Source organism: Bufo gargarizans, chromosome 9, assembly GCF_014858855.1.
Source record: "Bufo gargarizans isolate SCDJY-AF-19 chromosome 9, ASM1485885v1, whole genome shotgun sequence".
NCBI classification, from domain to species: domain Eukaryota; kingdom Metazoa; phylum Chordata; class Amphibia; order Anura; family Bufonidae; genus Bufo; species Bufo gargarizans.
This window is the reverse complement of record NC_058088.1, coordinates 89,211,596-89,223,256: the sequence shown is the minus strand read 5'-3', so window position 1 is coordinate 89,223,256 and position 11,661 is coordinate 89,211,596. Positions and strand designations below refer to the sequence as shown.

Sequence of the window (11,661 nt, the reverse complement as noted above, 5' to 3'; positions counted from 1 at the left end):
TCTTACAGTGGTAGGTGACGTGAAGCCTGATTCTCTGCTATGACATGCAGACTGATTCTCTGCTGACATGAAGCCAGATTCTCTGTTAAGGGACCTCTCTCCTCTGCCTGGGTGCTGGGCCTAAATATATGCCAATGGACTGTTGCACTGGTGGCTGACGTGAAGCCTGATTGTCTGTTACGGGACCTCTCTCCTCTGCCTGGGTGCTGGGCCTAAATATCTGACAATGGACTGTTGCATTGGTGGCTGACGTGAAGCCTGATTCTCTGCTATGATATGAAGACTGATTCTCTGCTGACATAAGCCAGATTGTCTGTTACGGGACCTCTCTCCTCTGCCTGGGTGTTTGGCCTAAATTTATGACAATGGACTGTCACATTGGTGGCTGACGTGAAGCCTGATTCTCTGCTATGACATGCAGACTGATTCTCTGCTGACATGAAGCCATATTGTCTGTTACGGGACCTCTCTCCTCTGCCTGGGTGCTGGGCCTAAATATCTGACAATGGACTGTTGCATTGGTGGCTGACGTGAAGCCTGATTCTCTGCTATGATATGAAGACTGATTCTCTGCTGATTCTCTGCTATGATATGAAGACTGATTCTTTGCTGACATGAAGCCAGATTGTCTGTTACGGGACCTCTCTCCTCTGCCTGGGTGCTGGGCCTAAAATTATGACAATGGACTGTTGCAGTAGTGGCTGACGTGAAGCCTGATTCTCTGCTATGACATGAAGACTGATTCTCTGCTGACATGAAGCCAGATTCTCTGTTAAGGGACCTCTCTCCTCTGCCTGGGTGCTGGGCCTAAATATATGCCAATGGACTGTTGCACTGGTGGCTGACGTGAAGCCTGATTGTCTGTTACGGGACCTCTCTCCTCTGCCTGGGTGCTGGGCCTAAAATTATGACAATGGACTGTTGCAGTAGTGGCTGACGTGAAGCCTGATTCTCTGCTATGACATGAAGACTGATTCTCTGCTGACATGAAGCCAGATTCTCTGTTAAGGGACCTCTCTCCTCTGCCTGGGTGCTGGGCCTAAATATATGCCAATGGACTGTTGCACTGGTGGCTGACGTGAAGCCTGATTGTCTGTTACGGGACCTCTCTCCTCTGCCTGGGTGCTGGGCCTAAATATCTGACAATGGACTGTTGCATTGGTGGCTGACGTGAAGCCTGATTCTCTGCTATGATATGAAGACTGATTCTCTGCTGACATGAAGCCAGATTGTCTGTTACGGGACCTCTCTCCTCTGCCTGGGTGTTTGGCCTAAATTTATGACAATGGACTGTCGCATTGGTGGCTGACGTGAAGCCTGATTCTCTGCTATGACATGCAGACTGATTCTCTGCTGACATGAAGCCATATTGTCTGTTACGGGACCTCTCTCCTCTGCCTGGGTGCTGGGCCTAAATATCTGACAATGGACTGTTGCATTGGTGGCTGACGTGAAGCCTGATTCTCTGCTATGATATGAAGACTGATTCTCTGCTGATTCTCTGCTATGATATGAAGACTGATTCTCTGCTGACATGAAGCCAGATTGTCTGTTACGGGACCTCTCTCCTCTGCCTGGGTGCTGGGCCTAAATTTATGACAATGGACTGTTGCAGTAGTGGCTGACGTGAAGCCTGATTCTCTGCTATGACATGAAGACTGATTCTCTGCTGACATGAAGCCAGATTCTCTGTTAAGGGACCTCTCTCCTCTGCCTGGGTGCTGGGCCTAAATATATGCCAATGGACTGTTGTACTGGTGGCTGACGTGAAGCCTGATTGTCTGTTACGGGACCTCTCTCCTCTGCCTGGGTGCTGGGCCTAAATATCTGACAATGGACTGTTGCATTGGTGGCTGACGTGAAGCCTGATTCTCTGCTATGATATCAAGACTGATTCTCTGCTGACATGAAGCCAGATTGTCTGTTACGGGACCTCTCTCCTCTGCCTGGGTGCTGGGCCTAAATTTATGAAAATGGACTGTTGCAGTGGTGGCTGACGTGAAGCCTGATTCTCTTCTATGACATGCAGACTGATTCTCTGCTGACATGAAGCCAGATTGTCTGTTACGGGACCTCTCTCCTCTGCCTGGGTGCTTGGCCTAAATGTATGAAAATGGACTCTTACAGTGGTAGGTGACGTGAAGCCTGATTCTCTGCTATGACATGCAGACTGATTCTCTGCTGACATGAAGCCAGATTCTCTGTTAAGGGACCTCTCTCCTCTGCCTGGGTGCTGGGCCTAAATATATGCCAATGGACTGTTGCACTGGTGGCTGACGTGAAGCCTGATTGTCTGTTACGGGACCTCTCTCCTCTGCCTGGGTGCTGGGCCTAAATATCTGACAATGGACTGTTGCATTGGTGGCTGACGTGAAGCCTGATTCTCTGCTATGATATGAAGACTGATTCTCTGCTGACATGAAGCCAGATTGTCTGTTACGGGACCTCTCTCCTCTGCCTGGGTGTTTGGCCTAAATTTATGACAATGGACTGTCACATTGGTGGCTGACGTGAAGCCTGATTCTCTGCTATGACATGCAGACTGATTCTCTGCTGACATGAAGCCATATTGTCTGTTACGGGACCTCTCTCCTCTGCCTGGGTGCTGGGCCTAAATATCTGACAATGGACTGTTGCATTGGTGGCTGACGTGAAGCCTGATTCTCTGCTATGATATGAAGACTGATTCTCTGCTGATTCTCTGCTATGATATGAAGACTGATTCTTTGCTGACATGAAGCCAGATTGTCTGTTACGGGACCTCTCTCCTCTGCCTGGGTGCTGGGCCTAAAATTATGACAATGGACTGTTGCAGTAGTGGCTGACGTGAAGCCTGATTCTCTGCTATCAATGATGAGTTTTGGAGTACCGCACACCTGTATGTTGCACTGGTGCTTGCAAGGACTTCTTCAGTCACGTTATGATAATAAGGAAATTGCAGCACACAGTATCTCTTGATGCTTTTAAATTTTAATTTCACATTTTTACATTTTTTTAAACATGCTTAAAGTTCCGGTGCAATATTCACAGTGGAAAAGGTAGAAGATGTGTGACCAAACGTTTCGGCCTGTCACGGCCTTCTTCAGTGGTCTAAATCTATAAAGATAATTCATATTTATCAGTCATATGTTATATGCATTGGTATCTTCATCACATGAGGATAAAATGTTTTCATTTATCTATGTACACATTTATAATTTGAACGTAAGAAAAGTTAATGTACAAAAGATGTATTATTAAAAACAATAGACAGCTCATTATCCCTTCTGAGTGAACCTAGTATCAACCATTATCAGCTATTATCATTAAACTCTATGCAGTTCAGTATGTTATTATTGGTCAATGGATCCCTGGACATGGTGCGTCACCGCATCCTGATTGTATGCATAGTGATTCTGTCCAATGCGGAACACACCCACACTATTATGTAAATATTATACTTAGTGTTATAGACAATATGTATATCACTATTGAGGCATATATCAATTTTGTGTGTTGTGTCCGTCATTGGGCAGCCCCACTAATGCATACAGTCTATGGATAAGGCTCATCCTCAACTTAGAACGGTCGGCGGTCACATCAAAATCACTTGGATAGACCTCAAGGTATCATCTATATGGGCAAAAATAAGTTCCATCTGGAATATGCAAGTAAGCCATTCAGTAGAGTAGCAAGTGATTGATCTGTGATCATTACCTTCAGTGCTGTGTCTTCAAGGAAAAAGCGCCGGGTGTATAATGTGGGAGCCGATTTTGGCGCCTTTTATTATCGCGGGGGATGCGCGTCATTGCGCTCTACGTCATACGGCATTCCCGGTCATGTGATTGGGAAGTGCGTGCGTTCCATTTGCGTGTCAAGCACGCAGACCGGCCGTGTGCTGAGTTGCCGTGCGCATGCGCAAGCAGGACCGGAACTGTCCTGCGTTCCACCTGCGTGTCATTCGTGCCGTTCGGGGGAAGGGAAGTGTTATGCGGCGTAACATTAATATGGTATCGTGCGCTGGGGCTGCAATGAGCCACCTTGTGTATAGCATAGCCATACATTTAAATGTGGAGCCTGGATACAGTGAAGCACCAATTCAGAATAAACCTGTTACATCTGATATATGTTAATTGAGCAATATAGAATTTAATATTATGAAAGAGAACCTTAGTTCCATAATGCAAATATAATGTCCCTAGTGTGATGGGAAATGGGTAGGATGGATGGATAACAGGAAAGAGGGATGGGAAAGATCTCAGGAGGGGGAGGAGGAAGGGGGGAGGAAATGGGGAGGGAAAGGGAAGAAAAAAGGGGAGGAGGGAGGAGGGGGGGGGGGGGGGGGGGGGGGGGGGGGAAAGTGTTATCTCACCCTCGCAGGTCGTGATATCAGCGGGTCTGTAAGGAGAAATAAAGAGATTTCTTTGTTAACAACACATAGGGATTGCTCAATATATTAAACATTAATGGAAAAGTCACATTCTCGATTTAAACCATGTGGTGTAAGAGTCCCGAGTGTGTGGATCCAATACGCTTCTCGTTGTTTTAAATGTAAAATCCGGTTTCCTCCACGTCTTGGAGAATCGACCTGTTCCAATATTTGGAACCGTAATTGTGATGCCTGGTGATTTTTCTCTTTGAAGTGGTATGGGACGGGTAGCAAGGTGTGTCCGAGTCTAATTGTGGACTTATGTTTACTTACGCGATCGCGTATATGTTGGGTAGTCTCGCCCACATACGCCAGTCCGCATGGGCATTTCAGTATATAGACCACAAAGCTTGAGTCACACGTAAAAAAACCTTTAATGGGGTATTGTCGTCCGGTTCTTGGGTGGGTCACGTATTCGCCTCTGGTGACGCTTGAGCATTGAGCGCAGTGTAAACATGGGAATGTACCTTGTCGTTGACTCCTCAAGAAAGTCTGTTTTGGCAGCCTAGTAAGGCTACCTATGTCGGCCTTGACCAGTTTGTCTTTGACATTATGGGGTCTCTTGTAGCATGTGATTGGGGGTTCGCTGAATTCCGGAATGTTGGGATATGCTTTTACGAGTAATGGCCAATGTTTTCTTAATGCTTGGTGAATTTTAGGTATCAAGGGGTGGTATGTTGTTACACAGGCTAGTCTTTTGGGTTCTTTGTGACGTGGTCTAACTCTTTCGTTAATATTATTTAATGTCGAATTAAGGAGTGTTCGGGGATAACCTCTTGTCTGGAATTTCTCTGTCATCTCCATCAGTCTGGTTTCCCTTACTTCGGTGTCCGTGACGATGCGGTTAACTCTTATGAATTGGGACTTCGGCAGAGAATTTTTAGTAGCCCTGGGGTGGCAGCTGTTAAAGTGGAGAAGACTATTACGGTCAGTGGGTTTATTGTATAGATCCAATGTTATATTGCCTGAGGGGTCGAGTTCAATTATTGTGTCTAGGAAACTTATTTTCTCTTTACTTGACTGTATGGTGAATCCTAGTTCTGGATAAATGGAATTGAGATCCTGTACAAATTTTTCAATAGTGTTTGTGGGGCCCCCCCATATGCAAAAAATGTCGTCGATGAACCGTAGCCACGTGATTGAAAATTGGTTAAATAAGGGATGAGTATATACATGATCCTCCTCAAAGGCTATCATATATGCATTTGCATATGGCGGGGCCACATTTGACCCCATGGCGGTACCTTTTTTCTGGCCGTAGTATGTGTCCCCCAACAAGAAGTAATTTTTGGTTAGTATAGTTGTTAGTAATTCTATACAGAATTTCTGTTGTGTTGTTTCTAGATTTGAGTGATTATGTAGTAATCTGGTGGTAGCTTGAATCCCTTTTTCGTGTTCAATGGATGTGTATAAACTGTTCACATCTAGGGTGATTAATGTGCAACCAGGTGGCTTATCTATCTCTTGCAATTTGGAGATAAAGTCTGTTGTGTCAAGAAGAAATGATCTGGATGTTTTAATCAGGGGCGTTAGGATTTTTTCTAGATAAATAGCCAATGGTGAAAATATGGAATCTGTGGAAGCGACAATAGGGCGGCCAGGGGGATCTTGTAAATTTTTGTGGATTTTGGGTAAAGTGTAAAATACGGGTATGATGGGATCTTGTTTGCTGAGAAATGTTACGGTTTTGGAATCAATTATCCCTAGATTATTGTATCTTGTTAGAATGTTGGAGATACACTCCTGAATTTGTGGTGTTGGGTTCTGCCTTAAGATTTCATATGTTGTCTCGTCCTCTAGTTGTCTCCTTATTTCACGCATGTCTTGTCTATAACACTAAGTATAATATTTACATAATAGTGTGGGTGTGTTCCGCATTGGACAGAATCACTATGCATACAATCAGGATGCGGTGACGCACCATGTCCAGGGATCCATTGACCAATAATAACATACTGAACTGCATAGAGTTTAATGATAATAGCTGATAATGGTTGATACTAGGTTCACTCAGAAGGGATAATGAGCTGTCTATTGTTTTTAATAATACATCTTTTGTACATTAACTTTTCTTACGTTCAAATTATAAATGTGTACATAGATAAATGAAAACATTTTATCCTCATGTGATGAAGATACCAATGCATATAACATATGACTGATAAATATGAATTATCTTTATAGATTTAGACCACTGAAGAAGGCCGTGACAGGCCGAAACGTTTGGTCACACATCTTCTACCTTTTCCACTGTGAATATTGCACCGGAACTTTAAGCATGTTTAAAAAAATGTAAAAATGTGAAATTAAAATTTAAAAGCATCAAGAGATACTGTGTGCTGCAATTTCCTTATTATCATAACGTGACTGAAGAAGTCCTTGCAAGCACCAGTGCAACATACAGGTGTGCGGTACTCCAAAACTCATCATTGTTAGTAATACTGTGAGTTACTGGCACCCTACTTGAACATGACAAATGTGTTTTCCTATGATACCAGCACCGCTGACAGCATTGTCTCTGGAGTGAACCTTTCCAGCGACTTTCTCCACATACCCAGTCATGAACTGAAGATACGAGATTATGAAAGAGACCGAAAACGCCTGATAGGCTGGGAACTCCATTGCAGCACCCTTGCCGAATATTACCGTACCAACCGGATACCAAGAGGTCTACGCTCAAGATTGAGACCTACATTATTCTCCGACAACACAGAATTTTCAACACGTTTTGAAAACATTTTAAATAAATGTTCCTTTGATATAATTCTACTCACGATAGAACAATTACAAAAGTCAATAGAAGATTTATCTAAAAAGATCGAGATCACGGAGACAACTCTAATCACGACAGCACCAGAAGAAGAATGGAAAAAAGCCAAAGACAAGATCGAGAAACAACTGAGTGAATACAAAAAACATACAGAACTGAACAAGCGACAGAAATTCGTGCGCGACGCGGAGGATTATCGCCTCGATAACGTATATCGGTGGAAAAAGAGTCCCCAGTACAACCCGTGGAATAACAGATATCAACAGTACTCCGGCTCATCATCCGACAGTGACCGATCAGGAAACTACAAACACCCAGCTCGTTTTTTAGGCAACCGACGGAGAGGACGGGGACCAGGACCAGGCGCACCAGGAGAGGTGGCAGGAGACAGTCAAGGAAGTCAAGTACAGACCAGATCGCAGGTAAGGAGAACAACTTAGTTGTAAATATCTCCTCTACCAATCTATCCCCCGCACAGACTCAGATTCTCCAGAAGGGACTATCCTTTTGCCCAACACCGAGCCTAAGTACATTTACCCTGGAACAGGAACTCCAGAGGTTCTACCGAACCTTAAGACTGAAGGCACACTTTAGCGAGGCGGAATCCGGACCACCCAATACCTTGGAATCACCAGGGGCTTTATCCCTGGAAACATTGGGCCTTAGAAATAAGAGCTCCTTTATGCCACCCCGCAACAAACACCCGATAGAAACATACATCTCCTTTGCCCAAAAATCAATACAAGAAATCATTAAAGACCACAAACAAGGTCACTATAAACATACCAACAATTTAACAGCAGAAGAAAAAATGGCCCTAGATTCACTACAAACAAAGAGCGATATTATAATTAAACCAGCCGATAAGGGTGGTGCCCTGGTGGTGATGGATAAAATTAAATACATGCGTGAAATAAGGAGACAACTAGAGGACGAGACAACATATGAAATCTTAAGGCAGAACCCAACACCACAAATTCAGGAGTGTATCTCCAACATTCTAACAAGATACAATAATCTAGGGATAATTGATTCCAAAACCGTAACATTTCTCAGCAAACAAGATCCCATCATACCCGTATTTTACACTTTACCCAAAATCCACAAAAATTTACAAGATCCCCCTGGCCGCCCTATTGTCGCTTCCACAGATTCCATATTTTCACCATTGGCTATTTATCTAGAAAAAATCCTAACGCCCCTGATTAAAACATCCAGATCATTTCTTCTTGACACAACAGACTTTATCTCCAAATTGCAAGAGATAGATAAGCCACCTGGTTGCACATTAATCACCCTAGATGTGAACAGTTTATACACATCCATTGAACACGAAAAAGGGATTCAAGCTACCACCAGATTACTACATAATCACTCAAATCTAGAAACAACACAACAGAAATTCTGTATAGAATTACTAACAACTATACTAACCAAAAATTACTTCTTGTTGGGGGACACATACTACGGCCAGAAAAAAGGTACCGCCATGGGGTCAAATGTGGCCCCGCCATATGCAAATGCATATATGATAGCCTTTGAGGAGGATCATGTATATACTCATCCCTTATTTAACCAATTTTCAATCACGTGGCTACGGTTCATCGACGACATTTTTTGCATATGGGGGGGCCCCACAAACACTATTGAAAAATTTGTACAGGATCTCAATTCCATTTATCCAGAACTAGGATTCACCATACAGTCAAGTAAAGAGAAAATAAGTTTCCTAGACACAATAATTGAACTCGACCCCTCAGGCAATATAACATTGGATCTATACAATAAACCCACTGACCGTAATAGTCTTCTCCACTTTAACAGCTGCCACCCCAGGGCTACTAAAAATTCTCTGCCGAAGTCCCAATTCATAAGAGTTAACCGCATCGTCACGGACACCGAAGTAAGGGAAACCAGACTGATGGAGATGACAGAGAAATTCCAGACAAGAGGTTATCCCCGAACACTCCTTAATTCGACATTAAATAATATTAACGAAAGAGTTAGACCACGTCACAAAGAACCCAAAAGACTAGCCTGTGTAACAACATACCACCCCTTGATACCTAAAATTCACCAAGCATTAAGAAAACATTGGCCATTACTCGTAAAAGCATATCCCAACATTCCGGAATTCAGCGAACCCCCAATCACATGCTACAAGAGACCCCATAATGTCAAAGACAAACTGGTCAAGGCCGACATAGGTAGCCTTACTAGGCTGCCAAAACAGACTTTCTTGAGGAGTCAACGACAAGGTACATTCCCATGTTTACACTGCGCTCAATGCTCAAGCGTCACCAGAGGCGAATACGTGACCCACCCAAGAACCGGACGACAATACCCCATTAAAGGTTTTTTTACGTGTGACTCAAGCTTTGTGGTCTATATACTGAAATGCCCATGCGGACTGGCGTATGTGGGCGAGACTACCCAACATATACGCGATCGCGTAAGTAAACATAAGTCCACAATTAGACTCGGACACACCTTGCTACCCGTCCCATACCACTTCAAAGAGAAAAATCACCAGGCATCACAATTACGGTTCCAAATATTGGAACAGGTCGATTCTCCAAGACGTGGAGGAAACCGGATTTTACATTTAAAACAACGAGAAGCGTATTGGATCCACACACTCGGGACTCTTACACCACATGGTTTAAATCGAGAATGTGACTTTTCCATTAATGTTTAATATATTGAGCAATCCCTATGTGTTGTTAACAAAGAAATCTCTTTATTTCTCCTTACAGACCCGCTGATATCACGACCTGCGAGGGTGAGATAACACTTTCCCCCCCCCCCCCCCCCCCCCCCCCCTCCTCCCTCCTCCCCTTTTTTCTTCCCTTTCCCTCCCCATTTCCTCCCCCCTTCCTCCTCCCCCTCCTGAGATCTTTCCCATCCCTCTTTCCTGTTATCCATCCATCCTACCCATTTCCCATCACACTAGGGACATTATATTTGCATTATGGAACTAAGGTTCTCTTTCATAATATTAAATTCTATATTGCTCAATTAACATATATCAGATGTAACAGGTTTATTCTGAATTGGTGCTTCACTGTATCCAGGCTCCACATTTAAATGTATGGCTATGCTATACACAAGGTGGCTCATTGCAGCCCCAGCGCACGATACCATATTAATGTTACGCCGCATAACACTTCCCTTCCCCCGAACGGCACGAATGACACGCAGGTGGAACGCAGGACAGTTCCGGTCCTGCTTGCGCATGCGCACGGCAACTCAGCACACGGCCGGTCTGCGTGCTTGACACGCAAATGGAACGCACGCACTTCCCAATCACATGACCGGGAATGCCGTATGACGTAGAGCGCAATGACGCGCATCCCCCGCGATAATAAAAGGCGCCAAAATCGGCTCCCACATTATACACCCGGCGCTTTTTCCTTGAAGACACAGCACTGAAGGTAATGATCACAGATCAATCACTTGCTACTCTACTGAATGGCTTACTTGCATATTCCAGATGGAACTTATTTTTGCCCATATAGATGATACCTTGAGGTCTATCCAAGTGATTTTGATGTGACCGCCGACCGTTCTAAGTTGAGGATGAGCCTTATCCATAGACTGTATGCATTAGTGGGGCTGCCCAATGACGGACACAACACACAAAATTGATATATGCCTCAATAGTGATATACATATTGTCTATAACACTAAGTATAATATTTACATAATAGTGTGGGTGTGTTCCGCATTGGACAGAATCACTATGCATACAATCAGGATGCGGTGACGCACCATGTCCAGGGATCCATTGACCAATAATAACATACTGAACTGCATAGAGTTTAATGATAATAGCTGATAATGGTTGATACTAGGTTCACTCAGAAGGGATAATGAGCTGTCTATTGTTTTTAATAATACATCTTTTGTACATTAACTTTTCTTACGTTCAAATTATAAATGTGTACATAGATAAATGAAAACATTTTATCCTCATGTGATGAAGATACCAATGCATATAACATATGACTGATAAATATGAATTATCTTTATAGATTTAGACCACTGAAGAAGGCCGTGACAGGCCGAAACGTTTGGTCACACATCTTCTACCTTTTCCACTGTGAATATTGCACCGGAACTTTAAGCATGTTTAAAAAAATGTAAAAATGTGAAATTAAAATTTAAAAGCATCAAGAGATACTGTGTGCTGCAATTTCCTTATTATGATTCTCTGCTATGACATGAAGACTGATTCTCTGCTGACATGAAGCCAGATTCTCTGTTAAGGGACCTCTCTCCTCTGCCTGGGTGCTGGGCCTAAATATATGCCAATGGACTGTTGCACTGGTGGCTGACGTGAAGCCTGATTGTCTGTTACGGGACCTCTCTCCTCTGCCTGGGTGCTGGGCCTAAAATTATGACAATGGACTGTTGCAGTAGTGGCTGACGTGAAGCCTGATTCTCTGCTATGACATGAAGACTGATTCTCTGCTGACATGAA

General features: G+C 43.7%; 1 protein-coding gene across 1 annotated transcript; it reads left to right on the top strand.

Moving 5' to 3' along the window:
• The first annotated feature begins 6,635 nt into the window (after window positions 1-6,635).
• Window positions 6,636-11,330, top strand: LOC122919920. The gene is made up of 3 exons (XM_044269113.1): window positions 6,636-7,600; window positions 9,935-9,960; window positions 11,213-11,330. The coding sequence occupies exons 1-2, from the start codon at window positions 6,878-6,880 to the stop codon at window positions 9,941-9,943; spliced, it is 732 nt and encodes a 243-aa protein (XP_044125048.1). The 5' UTR covers window positions 6,636-6,877; the 3' UTR covers window positions 9,944-9,960; window positions 11,213-11,330.
• Window positions 11,331-11,661: the final 331 nt, after the last annotated feature.

Bases quoted from the DNA above. Each gene is read 5' to 3' on its own strand.
- LOC122919920 (XM_044269113.1), top strand. From the start codon at position 6,878: ATGACAAATGTGTTTTCCTATGATACCAGCACCGCTGACAGCATTGTC.